This window comes from Hippocampus guttulatus, chromosome 16 (genome assembly GCF_054856545.1).
Source record: "Hippocampus guttulatus isolate MCC_2025c chromosome 16, RoL_Hgut_1.0, whole genome shotgun sequence".
Classification (NCBI taxonomy): Eukaryota; Metazoa; Chordata; class Actinopteri; order Syngnathiformes; family Syngnathidae; genus Hippocampus; species Hippocampus guttulatus.
This window is the reverse complement of record NC_141276.1, coordinates 7,450,047-7,467,549: the sequence shown is the minus strand read 5'-3', so window position 1 is coordinate 7,467,549 and position 17,503 is coordinate 7,450,047. Positions and strand designations below refer to the sequence as shown.

Genomic DNA, 17,503 nt, shown 5'->3' with positions numbered 1-17,503 from the left:
CGCGGTTATGATTAGAACTCCATTATAATTGAACGTGAAGAGTGGTTTACAAAGTCACATTTGTTGTTGTCAGTGTTCAGTAACATCACCTCCAAAGTGTGCATGACAAAATAGCTTCATAATTCTGCTTCACTGTTGAAACATATGCTGCCCACACAGAAAAACATGTTTTTACCCAAACAGCAAGACGACACATGACAGGAGTAGTTCCTAGTAACAGCAGACTTCCTCCTATACAAACTGATATTGTAAAGAGAGAGCGAGGGAAAAAAAAAAGCTTTTTGGAACTTAATTTCCTTTCCTTCCGCAGAAGTGGATCATGTTAAATAAAACAGAAAAAACAGAACCTCCTCCTAAACAGATGTCACATATCATTATATAAAACATTAGCCATTAAAAGCAAAAAAAAAAAAAAAAAACAATACTCAGCAAAGCACAAAAGCGTATTGTATTCACTTGGGGGGAAAAAATCTGGCTTTGTTTTTTTTTTTACTATTTCTTTGGGGGGGGCTTTGGTTTTTTTGACAATTTCTTTTTTTAGTTTCTGGTTTTCCAATTGGGGTTTTTTTGGCTTGTTTATGGATTTCTTTCTGTTTTGGGGGATTTTCTTCTTGTTTTTCTGAATATTTTTTGAATCCGTTTTTTCAGAATGTTTTTCCTATTTTTCAGATTTTTTTTTTGTTTTTTTAGAGATTTGTTTTCCAGGATATTTTTGTCTGTTTGGGGGAATATTTTTGTCCACTTTTTTGGGAATATTTAATTTTCTGGACTATATATATATTCCAAAGAATATTTTTTAAAAAGAAATTCCCCAAAAGGGGGAAAAATACTCCATAAATTATTTTGAAAAACAGAAAACAAAAAATACATATACAAAAGAAAAAAAGCCCCTCCAAAACATAAATCAACATTTTTTTTCACCAAATGAATGCAATACACTTTCGTAGCATAAGACCTCAACTGCATCTCTGTCCCTAACGAAACAAGTAACCTAACACTGCCTCTTTTTACAATACAGTGTCCACAGTATATGTAACACTGTTATCAAAAGTAAAACTGCAATCACCTTGATGACGGCATGTAATGTGTGAATAAATCACTACTGCTAGGCAAGCTACACTTAACATCACGACCTTTTTGACACGCCACTTATTCTCCTTTGGAAGTCAAATACAGCAAACAAACAGCAAAGTTGATGTAAAAACAAAAACAAAAAATAATAATACAACATGCTTGAAAAAGAGTGAGTAGCGAGGCCCGGTACAACACAACACCGCAGATACAACGGGGCCTCTGTTGTCTCAGGCCATGGAGCATGTCAGCACGACTATCTAACACCAAATTTTGTGTGAGCATTTGATTGCGGAAAGGGGGAGGGGGCGTGGCTAGCCCACCACGCAAGTTGAAAAACAAAAACTCAAGAGGAATCATCTCCCCCCCACGCCCACCCAAAAAAATATGAAGACATGTTGGGCCCTTGAAGAACTGAAATTATCACCTGAAAGGGAAAAAGATTTCTCACCCCTGCATTTGTCATTGTGCCGCACGGACGCTCTCGTCTCCATGCTTGCACACACATTTTTATACCTGCCAAGGAATTCTCGGGCCACACTGAAAAGCTTGATGTTGCCTTACTTTGCTTTTGTGTTCTTCAGATGGGACTTCTAGCTTGGACTAGGCGGTCTGTCCCTCATTGTTGCGTTCACGTGTTTTTTTTTTCTTCTCAAAAAATTGAGAAAGGAGCCCGAGGTATGGCAGTAGTGTACATCGCTACAAGCAGCAGTTTGGCACATATGGCACATAATGAATAATAATAATTATTATTATTTTTAAGTTGACTGCCCTCAAAAGTTTACAATTTTAATAGTTTTTTTTGTTGATTTGTTTTAAGCCCCGAAACTCATTCGTAGGTGGCAACTACAAGGGGATGAGCTAAAAAATTATAATAAAATAAAAATGCACTTAATCGCTTGCTTCCACCACTGAGTGAGAATATTTGCCATGAAAGTCTCTTCCAATGACAAAATAAACAGCAGGAGTATACAGTATAGAGAATTTTAAAAAATAAACTAAAGCAAAAAAAAAAAAAAAACTTTTGTGCAAAGTTTCCAAGTAGTGACCATGCACACACATACAAGTCTGTTGGGTTCTGTCAAGTCACGCGCCACTCACACCCGTCCAACCTTAGCATCGCCAATGGCTCCCCAAACGTCAAAGACAAACTCATCCGGGAAGGCAAAGTCTCCCAGCGTCTCGTCGAGAGCCTCGGCAAACTCATCAGGGTTCTTTTTGTCCTTTCCCAGCTCCACCATGGTGGCCGCTGGAAGTAGAAGTTTAGAATTAGGCTTGCAAAATTAATACAATTTAAATAAGCTTTAAATGAGAATTAACAAAAAACGTTTTGCATCGGAAACAATCTCTAATCTAATTTTTCCCGGTTTGATGATGATTTTTTGGGGGGACCGCACAGTCAATTTAAACAACCAAGGTTCTCAAGTGATAACAGTTTATACCTAGCTCGCTGTCTCTGATGCCCATGTAGCTTTCCAGAAGGTCATCGACCTTCTCGATGGCTTTTTCCTCAAAAGCGGAGGGCTGCGGGAGTTTGGTTACAAAGAAAACATCACACACTCAAGACACATTGAGAAATTTTCAACGGCTCAGAATCCACAGTTCAGTATGCAAACTCACCACTTCCTCGACAGTAGCGGGACCCTTTGAGCGCAGCCGTAAGGTTCCCCTGCCGGTGCCCAGCTGGACCCCCGACGATGACCTGGAGCCTCCAGACCTCTGGCTGATCATATCTGCATGGGGTCAACCAACAATCAGTTACATATACACCACAACAATGAAAAATAAAATGCACATTCCATTACACGTCAGCTCCACGCACGCCCTACCGAAGGCTTTGAGCGGCTCGACCAGCTTTATGATGAAGTTCTTGCCCTTGGGCAGCTCCTTGAGCATCTTGGCAACCTCGTAATGTCGACAACCAATTAGGCGATGGCCGTTGATAGACTCGATCATGTCACCAACGTTGATCACCTGGATCTGGTGGATGATGCTGCCCTCGCGGATTCTCTGGAGTGGGGTGTGTACATTTCGACAAAAAGAATCTTATAATTCGTCACTATACTGCAGAAGACTTTTCAAAAATGCCTTACCTTGATGAAAGCATAACCGGCTCCATTGTCAGTGATGGTCAAACCGAGTGCATCCTCCCCTTTGAACACTTCAATTTCTTTCTTTTGGCCTTTAATGTGGGCAAAGATAAAGTCCTCTAAGCCAATCTGCCCTCCCAACAGTTTGTCCATGTCCAACTTGTGAGTGTTCAATGTGCAAAACATCACCTGCGAAGTGAAAATAAATCAGTTTTGTTGCTCAGGTCTTCTTGATAGAAGTGTACACGGGGACTCACCTCAGCCGGAGGGATCCCAAAAGCTTCACCGATCTTGGTGTAAAGCTCCCGCACGTTGCTGAAGCCCTCGATGCGTCCAGTGGGGCTGCCGTGCGCCAGCTGAGTGTGGAAGATGAGACGCGGCCGCATGCTGCTTGGTGGCGGGGGTAAACCCTCCGAACCTTCTCCTAAGCCTACACCACCACCTCCATCTAAACCGTCTACATTGAGGCCGGCGCGGATGGGCTCAGCTTCCTCATTTTCCACCAGGGGGGACGCCTTCTTCCTTCGTCCCAGACCCAGAGGCATTGTCGTCTTTCTGGGAAAGGGGAGTTGAGAGTGGTGGTCCTATGAGCAGGTGGGTTGGGCGTGTAGGTCACAGTGGGACTGTGGTGCTTCAGACGAGCTCGAGAGCTGTCTTAAAGCGCCAGGGTGTGGACCCACAAATCCATACATCAGAAAAGTGGAATAGTAGTCCGAGGGATGCCGTTGGGGGGTTGTCAGCTACAAAAAGAAAAATGAAAGTGACGGGCAATGTTTAATTTGCTGCATAAACATCCCAAAGTCACCTTGTCGTTATCAGATCTTCTCTGCGAGCGTCAATTTCCAATTATTTGCACAATGAACTGCTTTTTCACGTCTTGTCACAGCTAGCACGCTAACAAGCATGAGTAGCGCCAACGGCTTTTGAAAACGGAGACCACGACTTGGAAATTAAACAAGAAATTACAACGGAGACTGATTAAAATTAGCATTTTAATAGTTGTGAACAGAGGGTGGTTAAAACAGGACAAGCCAGTCAAGTCTTACCCGAGCAGTTTTCTTTTTTTTGGCCAAGTGTCGTTAGCTAGTCCACTAACAAGCCCTGAGGTGAGGTTGTCAACAAAACAAGCTCCACAAACGAACCCCTAAAAGTTGCACAACCCAGCTGACAATCGTAGTTGTGCTCTGTGGGGTCTAAAAATGAGAAATAAGCCCCAGGCGTGTAGTTGGTGTGCTGGTATGCCGCTAGGGACGGTGAGCTAGCGTTAGCTGTCCAGCCCGGTTAGGGGTGGGGCGAGGTTGCGTCTTACGTTCACGTTCACTCGGAAAACTGAAACGCATTAAGGGTAGAGCCATGACGCCTTCACGTCTACTCGGAAACATGCCTGACGGCATCTCGACTGTACAGTAATCCAAATATTTTTTTCAATGGATCACGACAGTACAAACGTTTAATGATACGTGTAGTTATGCCAGCATAAACACTTGAATGCACTAAGTTTGTCCTCATTCTTGGCTTCTGGGAACATCTTGTGTTCAAGCAAGTTTTTTTTTTTTCAAAGTCCACACCAGCTGATTATGATTGCCTGCGGCAAGTCTTCCTACACTGGCGCAAGTCTTCCTACACTGGCAAAAGTCTTTAGATTTCATTTCAGGCTGCCCGTGTGGAATCAGAGGAGCCATGGATGCCACTGCATTTGCTCCAAGGTGGCGCGTTGCTCCATGTCTGATGTCAAGCAAATCCATAAGAAATCTTTGCAATCTGAGCAGGGAACAAAATAGTGCGTTAGTTCCATTGTTAGGAAAAATTATGAAGATATAATGTTTGGAAACTATAGGCACTATGGTACTTTCAGTTGCCGACAGTGATTGACTAATGCTGACTTAAACTGATAATGTCCAAATATTGCACCGCTTCGAGTTGCGCTGACAGCTACAGTAAACCCCATGCGGTTATGTTCCAGACTAAACTAGGGCAAGAACAAAACATTTATAACCGTACAAAAAAAAAATCCACCATAAAGCAGATGTTTGGTTAAACTGCCTTTGATGTTAAGTTAGGAAAACATCAAGGCTAGCATCCTAGCTAATGTCAGCGCTATAGCGCGCTATGCACAACTGTGCCATTAATCGGAACAACAGAAGTCAATTAGCTTTCCCTCGATTGTCATGTTTCCACCACATCCATTTTTTAATCAACTTACCATGCTCTGTCCACCGTTTGAAACAATTTACAATTAAACATTAAAAGGTCTCTCTATTAAGAACTGCAGAAATAGCTTTTACCTTGAGACAGTACCCGGTTCAACGTGAGGCCCTTAAAAAGGAACATAAGCGTGTCAAAATGTTCGGTTCCGTCCAGCAATTCGAAGAGCAGCGCGCCCAGTTGCCAAACGGTGGCCGGCCCAGCCTTATACGGCCGCTTGAAGACGTATTCCGGAGGGGCGTAGCGTAAGGTTCCTGGAAGGCAAGTAAACAACAAATATTTTGGGTTATATACTGTGTCCTCCTCAAAATTTTCCAGGGTGATTATTTATTCTGTGGTGTGGTGTATGAGGCATTTTTTACACCCGTCTGCATAAATTCTCCCGACAAGCAGGCTAAGTTTGAGGATTTTTACTCCCTTGCAATCAAATAAAGGATTAACATTTATGTCCGGTTATGTGTAGAATTTTCCTCCCTGATCTCTTCAGAAAATGATCAAATCAGACACTCGTAAATGGTAAACTGGTTTAATATTGGCGTCCCCGCACTACGGACTCGTTCTGTAAATATGTACCGGTAAGTGTCCCACTTTTTTACCGGCATATTCTCGATATGGTTCCTCATTTACAAAGCAGCTGCAGCCGAAGTCTATGAGGCGTACTCGGGGGAGACTGAAGGTGGCCTCCAATAGGATGTTCTTCTGCTTCAGGTCCCGATGGAAGACGTTGACGGCGTGCATTTTGATGGCGGCATCCACCAGCTGCTTCATGATGTTCTGACAAACACACACAAAAAAAAGAGAGACTTTTTTTGTGACCATGTTCCTCAGTAGTCTTGTGGATGAAGTGGGTCAATTTTAGCCATGCATCCCCCCAAAAACGTGTCCAAACTGAAGGAGGTACCAGTTTGGCCCATTTTGAGATTCAAATTAAACCATTTGGATAGATTACACACCAGCTGTTTGATACGCAGCTCTATGAACGACTATTTTATAGCAAGGATCCCACTTTGATAAAATCTTTCAACAAAAAAAAAAAATGTCTTCAAATTGAAGAAACAAGGATTTCACATGTTGACTTGATGCCACTCTGGCTGTATGAAAAGCGGCTATTTAAACCACTACACTGCCGAGTGTTGTAGTTTGAATCCCTGACAGCTGCACAAAAGTCAGATCGAGGGAAGGCAACGCTTAAGACCAGTGAGGGTCCCAGTTTTGTCAAGGTGTTAACCCCCAAAATGTACAAATGTGTTTAAACTGAAGCAGTTGGGATGTCAAATGTATTTATACCACACCAGCTGCACAGGGATCGGCTATATGAACCACTACAATATTAAATAAGGTCAGTTTTATCACTTCATCAAAAATAAGTGGGTACAAAATAAAGAAATTAAAAGTTAAAACGTGAACTGCTCCAACACCATCTTTACAAATGTAAAGCTACCTGAACCACTACACTATCAAGAATTGAGTTTCTTTACCTTAGCTTCATATTCCTCTAACGGTCCGAGCTTGTATTTGGTTCTGAATGTGAAGAGGTCCACGGAAGGTACCGGCCTCTCCATGACCAGAACCAACTCTTTTTCCAGGTCATACGTGTCCAACAGCAGGACGACTGCGGAGGAGCCGTCAGCGTTCTTTAACGAGGACGCTTGCAGCATGAGCCACGCTTCTAAGGGAACCTTCTGGACTTTTCCGTTGATATACTACGGAGTAAGAAAACATTATCCACTGTCAGGGTTTCATGAAATAAAATGTTGCCTTTTACTTTCGACACACTCACCAAAAAAACGCTTTCCACCTTTTCGATGGGGATGTATTTGATGGCCACCTACAAGACAAAGTCGTATAGTTAGTACGGGAAATGACGATTTGGGTTTGCATGAGATGGGATGTACTGTATATAACGCTTACTGGGAAATAGTCACTTTTCCTGTAGCCGGCGAACACCGATCCGAAGCCTCCTTCGCCGAGCTTCTCCAGCTGCTGATACTTCTGCACAAATAATGCTGCCAAAACAAAAATCAGGTTTGGCTTTGCTTACACTGGAGCAGACAATTTCATTTTTTTTTTTTGAAGCATTCAGATGATTCGGCGAATGGCAATCCAACATCTATCATTAACTCATTCAGTACCAGCCAATTCTGGACCAAGTCTGAAAAGACGTTTCAAAACGTCTTTGGGAGTGAATGAGTTAAATGTGGGGCCCTCATACAGTTGCTCAGCCTTTTGGGTCTTTTTCGTTAAGCTTGAATGTGCTGCGATCCAAACCCGTGATTGAAAAATATGATATCCCTGTTCAACTATTGTCAAATGTCACTCAGTGATCTCTTCAAGAGGTTGTAATTGGCACTAACGCTTCACAAGTGGCAATTAGTTTACTGTGAACCGACTGTCATCATTAAGTGCTACTAAGTCACTGACTTTGCATAATAAGCGGAGTCAGTCATATGTCAGTGGTAAACTGACAAAAGTAACACACGCGTTAGATTCGTCGTGACTGTAAAAATTGCTATATAAGGCTCACACGTTACTTTCTAGCACTGATGGGAGCTCTGTTACTTTCTGCCACATTACAATTACTGATTGTTTTTGTTAAAATGCAGATGGGGAGGACTATGAAAAAATAATTAAACCACATTCAGAATATTAAGGGGGAAAAAATAGCACCTACAGATTTTTTTTTTAAATCATTCAGCCCTACCGCGAAGCTTTGGTGACATGAACTTACTTCGGGTGGTGTCAGTCTGTTGCAAGGCGGGCGGACAACAGGGACAGGCCGGGAGGGTGGCGGCTTTCTGGATGACGTTCTTGACAGGCTGCCTGGTTTGCTTTTGGGCTTCTGCTTTCGTGCTGGACTTCCTCTTGGTGGTCAGCTTGGCCAGCAGAGCTTTGACGGACACCTCGGCGACTTCTACCTGCGGCTTCTTGGCGACAGCGGCCACTTCGGGTTTTGCGCTGTACTTGCTGTTCAGGACTTTCGCCAGCAGGGCTTTGACGGATAACTCGGTGGTGGGTTCCTTGGCGAGGGTCTCCGGTTTGGCATTGGACTTGCGTCTGGGCCTTTTAGCGGGTAATGGTTTGGCTGTGGCCTCGGTGACGTCGACCCCTTGCTCCTTTGTGAGGGTCTCCGTTTTTGTTACTGCTTTTCGTTTACTAGTCCTTTTGACTTGAACATTCGCCGGCACCTCAGCAGCTTCCCCCCTCTGCTCCCTGGGATGGGTGTCTTGGTTTGGGATGCTCTGCCACTTGGGCCTCTTGACCAGCGCCACCTTCTGGGACGTCTGCTCTTTGGTGTCCAGAATGGTTTGCGCCACCTCCAGTGTGGGCTGTTTGGGTTCGCCAATGATTGGGATGGTGCCACAGAACCTCCTCATGGGCATGGCTCCGTTTCTGAGGACCTTGGTGTCAGGTTTCAACAGCACGCAGCCTTCCATGAAGGGGGTAAAGTCTCTGGTCTCTGTAACGAATATAAAAAATAAAAATAATAAAGCAATCATAAAAGCAGCACGGCATTGAGATATGAATTTAAGGTGCTCCGTGAAACATCTTTCTCCTTTGAAATGAAATTAACAATAACCGTCCATCAACACATCCATTGATCTCATAGCTATAAATATGAAAGAATTATAGCTAGATACAAATATAGCTTTATAGAGTTGCTCTATATAACATGTCTAACATGTACCGATACAACATATGGTGTGTGTGTATATATATCCATCCATCCATCCATTTTCCGAACCGCTTGATCCTCACTAGGGTCGCGGGGGGTGCTGGAGCCTATCCCAGCCGTCTTCGGGCAGTAGGCGGGGGACACCCTGAACCGGTTGCCAGCCAATCACAGGGCACACAGAGACGAACAACCATCCACGCCCACACTCACACCTAGGGACAATTTAGAACATCCAATCAGCCTGCCATGCATGTTTTTTTTGGAATGTGGGAGGAAACCGGAGCACCCGGAGAAAACCCACGCAGGCCCGGGGAGAACATGCAAACTCCACACAGGGAGGCCGGAGCTGGAATCGAACCCGGTACCTCTGCACTGTGAAGCCGATGTGCTAACCACTGGACTACCGGGCCGCCGTGTATATATATATATATATACTGTGTGTATGTATATATATATATATATATAGTAAATAGAAAACAGATTTAACATATCCACATTCAACATTTCTGTACATCACAAATATAAACCCAATTCCAATGAAGTTGGGACATTGCGTTAAACACAAATACAAACGGAATACAGTGATTTGCAAATCATGCTCCACCTATATTTAATTGAATCCACTACAAAGACAAGATACTGAATGTTCAAACCGATCGACTGTTTTTTTCAAATAATCAGTAACTTGCAGCACGTTCCAAAAAAGCTGGGACAGTGTCACGTCACGTCGCGTTCCAACAGTTCGGATGGGTCCTTTGGCTCTTTGGCCCCCCGAGGACGAGGACACCACGTCCAGGATTTCCCAAAAGCAAAACGAAATGTGAATTCGTCAGACCACATCGTATTTTTCCACTTTGCATCATTCCATGTAAAATGAGCTCGGGCCCAGAGAAGCCCATCGAGTTTTAAGATGCACTTATAATGCCAAACTCTATTTACTAACACTGGCTTTCTGAAGTGTTCACGAGCCCATGTGGCGATATCCTTTCGAGACTGATGTCATTTTTTTGTTTTTGATACAGTGATGCCGAGGGATTGAAGCTCACAAGTTATTTGAGTTTTGTTTTCGGCTTTGCTTCTAGCATGCAGTGATTTCTCCAGATTCCCTGTTGTCATGTCTCTCAATGCATATTCTTCATCTTTTTAATATCATTTTAATTATTTAATATGTCAACACTTTGTAATTACTTTATTATGTTAACTACATTGGTTTACAATTATTCATCATCATTATGATGATGATTATTATTATTATGGTTGAAGGTGTTTGTTATAGTTGGTGCTGCTGCTGCTGAGGTTTATTGAAAGACTTAACAAAAACCCAAACAATTTGCGAGGCACTCTGCACCAAGTTATCAAAATGCAAGTCATGACAAAAGATTTTCGGTTTCACAATTCTGTATTTTGGTTTGTTAATTTTATACATATAAAAATCAAAATGCTTCACACTTCAGAAACTTGGGTTGCATTTTTGCACAGCATTCTGCCCCGTGATCATTTGCACAAGCAGATCGTAGGCTACGTAGATTACCATACGTGTTTTGAATATCTTCTTGTCATACAAAAAATATTATAAAATGCGACAATAAAATAGTTTTTTGGGGGGCATTTGACCCCCACTTCTACCCCTGCAAGTCCTCACAATGTTTCTGATCACAACGACAAAAAACATATCATAAAACATGTTTCCCCAAAGCAACTTTGAAGGGCTCCTTTAAAGAAAGCCTGCCACGTCCGTTATTATTTTTGGGTTGTTGTTTTGTTTTTTGTTTTTGTGAACGCATTTGCGTTATTTGGAACTCACCGGGGTGGATGTTGGTGGGCAGAAATGGAAACGGGTGAAACTTGTCCACGTTCATGTTGTTGCTGTTGCTGTTGCGTGCAGATAGGCTGTTGTTTAGCTTATTTCCTGAGTGTAAACATGCAGCCCTTTGCACATAATGCAGAGACTGTGTTTTAGAGGCTTGTACTGTGCGCGCGTGCTGTGGCCGAGTCATAAAGGGGCTTCGATCACAAACACGTCAAAGGCGCTATGCGGCCCGGCGGGACTCGAACAAGGGCCCGACGGGCGTGACACAAGCTGGCGACTTAAACCGCCGGCGAGCACGACCTTCAGAAATCAATCCACTTTGGACAAAGACATGAAGCGCCGTCACCTTTTCTCGTCGTGATGCGCTTGTGAGCTTTGCACAAGCTGTTATTGACGTTCTAATCAAAGTGCTCAAGTGTGTGCGCTATGCTTTATCAGAGGCTGTTTTAATCAAACATCGGCGCTGTTATTACACAAAGTAAATAGGAGGTACGATCTCGACACGTTGGACTCTTCATTAGGTACACTTGCACAGTCCAAGCGTTGGTTAGTATGCGACATAAGAGTTGCGCGGGCCCAATTTTCAAGCATTTCAGCGTATATATTTTTTTTAAATGTCAATAAATGCCAAGCTATTCAAGCCTCGCCGCCTAAAATGTTTTCCTTTTTTTTATTTTTTTAAATGAAAGTAGCACTTTCGATATTGTACTTTGGAAAACAAAAACTAGTCTGAGAAATAAAAATGGAATCCCCGCAGTATTGTTCTTTATAAAAATATACATTGATGGCAAACGAAACAGAAAGTTAAGAATTAAACATTGTGCATCATGATTAATTCATCGTGGCTCTTTCCGGTGTGCGCAAATTGGCCACCAGGGGGAGCATTATACAGTCATTCAAGGCAGTTTGTCTTTTTTTTTTTGGTATTGAAAAAAATTGAATCTATGTGACACAGTGGGAGGAAAGGTACGTGAACCTTTTGGAATTTCTTAAATTTCTGCATAAATTGGTATAACGTAGCGTTATAATTCCAGCGTTATAATCTATGACACAGTGCTAGGAAAGGTACGTGAACCCTTTGGAATTTCTTACATTTCTGCATAAATTGGTATTATAACGTAGATTGGTATCTAAATCACGAGAATCAATGCACACACGCATACTATTGTTTTCATATTTTTATTGAAAATAAACATTAACAGGGATGAGAATAAAGTAAATGAACCCGTGCATCAGGATGGAGTTTTGATCATTCTTCTGTGAAGAGCTCGCCTGAGGTCATGCAGCAGAATCTCAATCGAGTTGAGCGCAGGATTTTGACGAAGCCACTCCAGAAAATGGATTTTCGTGAACAAGATGGCAGATACAAGCAGCCGAAATGAGTTTCTCCAGGGTGTCTTGGCTCTTCGGTGCGCCTTCAACTCAACTCGATTTAGATTGAGAGCAGCCAAATAAGTTGGCTCGGGTATCTGGTGAGCACGACACGACTCCTGGATGCCGCACTGGTGTCGCGCTCCAGAAATGTCGCATTGGCGAGACGACTTTTCGAAGCAGGAACATCTTGGCTTGGGATCTTCTGGAAGTGGCCAGGGAGCCAGAACGCTGGGCTTCCAAGCAAATGCAACTAACCCAGTGATATTTTCCTTATACAGGGCACACCATGATTAATTGCAGCCCTTGTTAATGTGTTAATTTTTTTTTTAATTGCAGAAGCTGCCTCACACTGAAAATTGTAGAAATAGTTGTGTGTATAGATAGATATAGTCACAGGTCGCAGCTTTGCTGGAACGTGTTACCACCATAACATTCTAAGTGAATGATTATTTGCTAAAAAAAAAAATCAGTTTCAAAAATAAATATATTTGCAGTATATTCAATTCAATACAGATGGAACCTGATTTTTCTGTTTTATTTAGGTTTCACACAACGTCCCAACTTCATTGGAATTGGGTTTGGATGATTGACACACCATCCAACAGTGTACATTTATGGTAGGTGAGGAATTAAAAAAATATATAAAAAAGCCTGTAACGTGATGCTCCACATGGTAATGAGTTTTTGTGAATCATCAAATGAGCCATGGATGCTGGTGGATCTGCACTAGGGAGGCGCGCTGCTCCGGGTCACAATGCAAGCACATATGCAAGAAATCTCTGCAGTCTGATTGGAGACAAAGATGAAAATACAAATGAGCTGCCGTTTTTGTTTGTTTGTTTAGTTTTTGTTTTTACATCGCAGAGTCTTGTTTTGAGGCCATAGTAGTACACTGTACAGTGAATCCATTGTACAGTCGTGGTAATACCTTGGGACAGAACCCGATTGAGTTGGAGCATCTGGGAGATAAAGAGGAGCGTGTCGAACTGTTTACTTCCAGCTAATAACTCAAAGAGCATGGCCCCCAGGTGCCACACTGTGGTCGGGCCAGCCCTGTACGTCCCCCTCAGGACAAACTCTGGAGGAGCGTAGGAGAGGGTTCCTAAAACAAAACAGTGATGGGCGGTCAGGGACAAAACACTGCCGGAAGCACTGACTACCACTGTTCCAACCCAACCATGAAATTGTATTCATGTATTTCCAATCGGCCGCACTGTTTCGAGTATATGTGGGGGTCCCCCCCCCAAACAGATTTCATCTTCTGTGTGTTGCTGGATAAATCTAATCCGCCCACAGCCTTCGGAATCAGCAATGCTGGTCAGCGAACAGTGTATTAAATTATATTAGCAATCAGATATGAAATTCATCATCACAGGGCCAGCACTGGTCATTTTTCCATCATGACGACCAATCAGGATGGTCAGTACCAACTTTGACTGCTCGCAATGATCTTGCAGTGATTTGAAACCTTTAAAAACTTTTACTTCAACACAAATGGCAGCAACACATGCAGACATATAATACAACAATAATCACGGGCATGTATTGTGAAGACTGCCTTCTGTGTTTATATTTAATGACATTTTATGTCAGTATGGAAATGGATTTTGTTGATAATTTTTATAATTGTAACGTGATAGTATGACGAGGTGGATCAAGTCGGGGAGTTCTCCACGAAATGATTCACCCGTCATCGGTTGTTAGGAGACGATCCTAAACGTGTACGTGTGAGCCGACTCACCTGTGTAGTCATGATAAGGCTCCTCGGTTACGAAGCAGCTGCAGCCGAAGTCGATAACCCGCACTCGTGGGGCGCCGTAAGTGGCCTCCAGGAGGATGTTTCCCGGTTTGAGATCCCGATGGAAGACGTTTACGGCGTGCATTTTGATGGCGGCGTCCACCAGCTGCCTCATGATGTTCTGACAAAGACAAACCCAATCATTAACCCTTTCAGGGACAGAGGTTACTACAGTGGACAGCTTATCAGGACGATACACCGTCCGTTCCATCCATACCTTCGCTTCATTCTCCTTGAGGTGTCCAAGCCGACATCTGGTGATGTATGTGAAGAGGTCCACGGATCGTGCCGGCTTCTCCATGACCAGCACCAGTTCTTGATCCAAGTCGTATTTGTCCAGCAGAGACACGACGGCCGAGTGGCCATCTGCGTCCTTGATGCACGATGCCTGCAGCATGAGCAGCGCTTCCACAGGAACGTCGTGTTTCCTCCCCTTTATGTTCTATCGGTAAGAAACAAATGTCGACAAAGGACATGACGTTTTATTTCAGAATACATAGTTGAAACAATAAATTTAAAAAAAATAGCATGTATGACACTCGCACAAGCGGAAACATTGCACAACATAGAATCCTAAAGAACAACGTGAGGACTCCAGTCAAATTCTTCTCACCAGGGAGATGATCTTGACTTCATGTTTGGCAATGTGTTTGATGGCCACCTAGACGACACAGTCATTAGTTAGCGTCTACACTCATGCCACTAACAATTACAAAAAACAAAACAGGAGTACACAGTAGCCTTGTAATCTGAGTTGACGAAGCCTGCATTAATCTGGGTCAAAGTTTTGACCATGGATAGCTGGCCTCATATCAATATCGCAGCATTAGCATTTCAGTATTATTAGCATTAGCATTAATTGACAGAAAATACAAGTACGTTGCTCATGTTTGACTGACAATATTCAGCATGGATAGCTGGCCTAAAATTAGTAGCATGAGGTTAGCATTTCAGTATTATTAGCATTAGCATTAATTGACAGAAAATACAAGTACGTTGCTCATGTTTGATTGACAGTTTTCACCATGGATAGCTGGCCTCATATCAGTACCGCAGCATTAGCATTTCAGTATTATTAGCATTAGCATTAATTGACAGAAAATACAAGTATGTTGCTCATGTCTGACTGAGTTTTCACAATGGATACCAGGCCTGAAATTAGTAGCGTGAGGTTAGCATTTCAGGTAACAAGCTAACGGCGAACTGGAATAGGGCTGATTTGTTCGTTGGTGAAAAAAAAAAAAACATTGAAAACGTAAGAAATTGCTAAAAACAAACCAAAAAAAAACCCCATTTAGACATCATCTCTGCATCAACTTAAATGAACCAGAGCATACTGCTGCGGATGATAACGATTGTATGTTTGTTATCACCCATATTTAGTTGACGTGGGAGGTTAGCCGAATTGTTAGTCCAAACTAAAACGACACTTGGTGAGAAGCTTCGGTACAGCGAACCTACAGGAAATGAATCAGCTTTCCTGTAGCCAGCATAGACCGATCCAAAGCCCCCTTCGCCGATCTTCTCTAGTTGCTGATACTTATGATCCAGGGAGCCTGCAAACACACACAGATAGACTTTGGCTTTCAACCTCGAAGAAACTGGTCAAGGCTTCTTATTCATCTTGTCAGTCTCAGCCTGTTGGCGGTTTACCTTGACTGGTTGTGGTCAAGAGTCGTTTTTCAGCCTGTTGGACCATGGACATCTTGGTGGCTTTGAGCCACTGACTCCTTGTTAGGGTCTCGGGTTTGGTACTCATTTTCCGTTTTGTTCCTTGAGACTTCAGGATTTTAACCGGCACAGTGGTTGTTCTGGCCCTCTGGTTATTTTGAAAGCTTTGCAGTTTTGTGTCAGCTCTCCGTTTGGTTGCAGCCACAAAATTCATAGACTCGTTTGTAACACCTTGCCTCCTTTTGAGAATCTCTGGATTGTCTTTAGTCCCTCGATGATGACATGTTTGCATTTCCAATCGGGTCTTAGCCCCGCGATTCCCAGGTAAGGTCTCCATTTTGGGTTTACCCTTTGTTTTCCTGATCAGGATGTCTGGTTTGGTTTTACCTCTGTGCTTCCTAAAGAGAGTCTTTGGTTTGGATTTACCTTGGTGCTTTCTCATAAGGGTCTGGGGTTTGGGTCTAGCCTTATTTTTGGACACGTTTGCTGTTACAATCTTTACGGACACCTTTGTGGTTTCAAATCTCTGCTTCTTCACAAGTGTCTCAGATTTTGTGCCAGCTTTCCGCTTGGTCCCCTTAGCAGGCCTGACCTTCATCAACACCCTGGTGGTCTTGATCCTTCGCTTCCTTAGTAGGGTTTCTGGTTTGGGTGCAGTCTTCTGTTTGTTCCCCTTAGCCGATCTTGCCCTTACAGACACCTTTGTGACGTTCACCCTCTGATGCTCTTTGAGGGTCTCCAGTGTGGTACTGGTTTTGCATTTGGTCCTTTTAGCCAGCGAAGCCTTCACAGACACCTTAGTGGCTCTGACGCTGGTTATTAGGTCCATATGCTTGGTCCTTTTGGCTGGCACCGTATCCACAGATGCTACCTTTGTGGACCTCCCAGTATCTGGGAAGGGGTGATGATGTCTCTTTGTGGGTAGTCCTCCGGTTCCAAAGACCATACTGATAGGGTCTCTCACCCCACAGTCTTCCATACATGAGCAACATTCCTTGGTGCCTGCAACTGGTAGAAGAAACTCAACATCACCTTGTTTGTTGCAGTTCTGTTAAAACCAATGGTTTTCCACTTGGCTTGCCACAATCCTTCAAATCATGGTGGCTGTCTAATGGACATTATCATTAAAGATGTCAAAGATGGTGTCTTCTCATAACATAAAGCAGAAGTCAATAATGTTAGCTAATGGCGTTTAAATGATTTCTTAGCTGCAAACCTCTGTGGAAATAAGGAGATGCTGCTGAAAGTGAAGTGAACAATGCAAAACACAGTGAAGAGTAACTTTTTTTTTTTTACAATTAATGAAAAAGTATTGCATAAAAACATACAGGAAATGCACTATTACTGTATGTTTTAATACAATACTGCATGGTGCAATTTTCCTTATTCGGGAATGTTTTGGGGTGTTGAAAGTGATCAATTGCATTTCAAATTACTGTATTTAAATAGTTGACCTAAAACTGAGGAACGTCTCTGTGTTACGAGCTTGTCACGGAACGATTTAGTGAAGGCAGTACTACCTTTTTCCTGATGGAAAAGGCATTTGTCTCAAAGACGGCTATTTGAAAAATTATGGGATATCAATTCAACTGCTTAGCTAATTAATTTCATTTAGTTAATTTCACTAATGTGTAAGTGAGCTATAATTTAAATTAAACCCACCAGGCTGGAGGTCGACATCCATGTTGTTTCAAACTGATTCACACTGCCAGTTATTTATTTATTTATTTATTTTTAGGATTTTAAAATTTTATTTTACACTGGGTCACTACAATCTCCTTTAAATCACACATATAAATTTACAATTAAAT

The 17,503-nt window shown here is 42.7% G+C and overlaps 3 protein-coding genes across 4 annotated transcripts; all 3 read right to left on the bottom strand.

The window, feature by feature from the left end:
• Nucleotides 1–5: 5 nt before the first annotated feature.
• gipc1 (GIPC PDZ domain containing family, member 1) lies at nucleotides 6–3,707 on the bottom strand. Its single transcript, XM_086133382.1, has 6 exons — nucleotides 3,419–3,707; nucleotides 3,165–3,350; nucleotides 2,901–3,081; nucleotides 2,692–2,804; nucleotides 2,514–2,595; nucleotides 6–2,320 (listed from the first exon to the last, which is right to left on the bottom strand). Exons 1-6 carry the CDS (start codon nucleotides 3,704–3,706, stop codon nucleotides 2,169–2,171), a joined length of 1,002 nt encoding a protein of 333 aa, XP_085989508.1. The 5' UTR covers nucleotide 3,707; the 3' UTR covers nucleotides 6–2,168.
• A 1,077-nt stretch (nucleotides 3,708–4,784) lies between these two features.
• Nucleotides 4,785–11,036, bottom strand: LOC147192838 (uncharacterized). The gene is made up of 8 exons (XM_086133383.1): nucleotides 10,844–11,036; nucleotides 8,095–8,823; nucleotides 7,278–7,372; nucleotides 7,147–7,194; nucleotides 6,845–7,069; nucleotides 5,963–6,140; nucleotides 5,447–5,620; nucleotides 4,785–4,922 (listed from the first exon to the last, which is right to left on the bottom strand). The coding sequence occupies exons 1-8, from the start codon at nucleotides 11,034–11,036 to the stop codon at nucleotides 4,831–4,833; spliced, it is 1,734 nt and encodes a 577-aa protein (XP_085989509.1). The 3' UTR covers nucleotides 4,785–4,830.
• A 1,027-nt stretch (nucleotides 11,037–12,063) lies between these two features.
• On the bottom strand, nucleotides 12,064–16,984 carry LOC147192837 (uncharacterized). 2 transcript variants are annotated; one of them, XM_086133373.1, is made up of 7 exons: nucleotides 15,675–16,984; nucleotides 15,483–15,577; nucleotides 14,635–14,682; nucleotides 14,239–14,463; nucleotides 13,965–14,142; nucleotides 13,152–13,325; nucleotides 12,064–13,009 (listed from the first exon to the last, which is right to left on the bottom strand). In XM_086133373.1, exons 1-7 carry the CDS (start codon nucleotides 16,669–16,671, stop codon nucleotides 12,918–12,920), a joined length of 1,809 nt encoding a protein of 602 aa, XP_085989499.1. In that variant the 5' UTR covers nucleotides 16,672–16,984; the 3' UTR covers nucleotides 12,064–12,917. The 2 variants fall into 2 exon arrangements, with proteins under 2 accessions (XP_085989499.1, XP_085989498.1); XM_086133372.1 differs by having other exon boundaries at nucleotides 12,064–13,325.
• Between the last annotated feature and the right edge of the window lie 519 nt (nucleotides 16,985–17,503).

Excerpts from the sequence above, each read along its gene's own strand:
- gipc1 (XM_086133382.1), bottom strand. The coding sequence starts at position 3,706 with ATGCCTCTGGGTCTGGGACGAAGGAAGAAGGCGTCCCCCCTGGTGGAA. Across the intron at positions 2,805-2,900 it reads CGAGCCGCTCAAAGCCTTCG|ATATGATCAGCCAGAGGTCT; the intron begins GTAGGGCGTGCG and ends GACCCCATGCAG. Across the intron at positions 2,596-2,691 it reads CCGCTACTGTCGAGGAAGTG|CCCTCCGCTTTTGAGGAAAA; the intron begins GTGAGTTTGCAT and ends AAACTCCCGCAG.
- LOC147192838 (XM_086133383.1), bottom strand. The coding sequence starts at position 11,036 with ATGACTCGGCCACAGCACGCGCGCACAGTACAAGCCTCTAAAACACAG. Across the intron at positions 6,141-6,844 it reads TAGAGGAATATGAAGCTAAG|AACATCATGAAGCAGCTGGT; the intron begins GTAAAGAAACTC and ends TGTGTTTGTCAG. Across the intron at positions 4,923-5,446 it reads GAACCGGGTACTGTCTCAAG|ATTGCAAAGATTTCTTATGG; the intron begins GTAAAAGCTATT and ends TTCCCTGCTCAG.
- LOC147192837 (XM_086133372.1), bottom strand. The coding sequence starts at position 16,671 with ATGGAAGACTGTGGGGTGAGAGACCCTATCAGTATGGTCTTTGGAACC. Across the intron at positions 14,683-15,482 it reads GGAAAGCTGATTCATTTCCT|GTGGCCATCAAACACATTGC; the intron begins GTAGGTTCGCTG and ends TGTGTCGTCTAG. Across the intron at positions 14,143-14,238 it reads TCAAGGAGAATGAAGCGAAG|AACATCATGAGGCAGCTGGT; the intron begins GTATGGATGGAA and ends TGTCTTTGTCAG.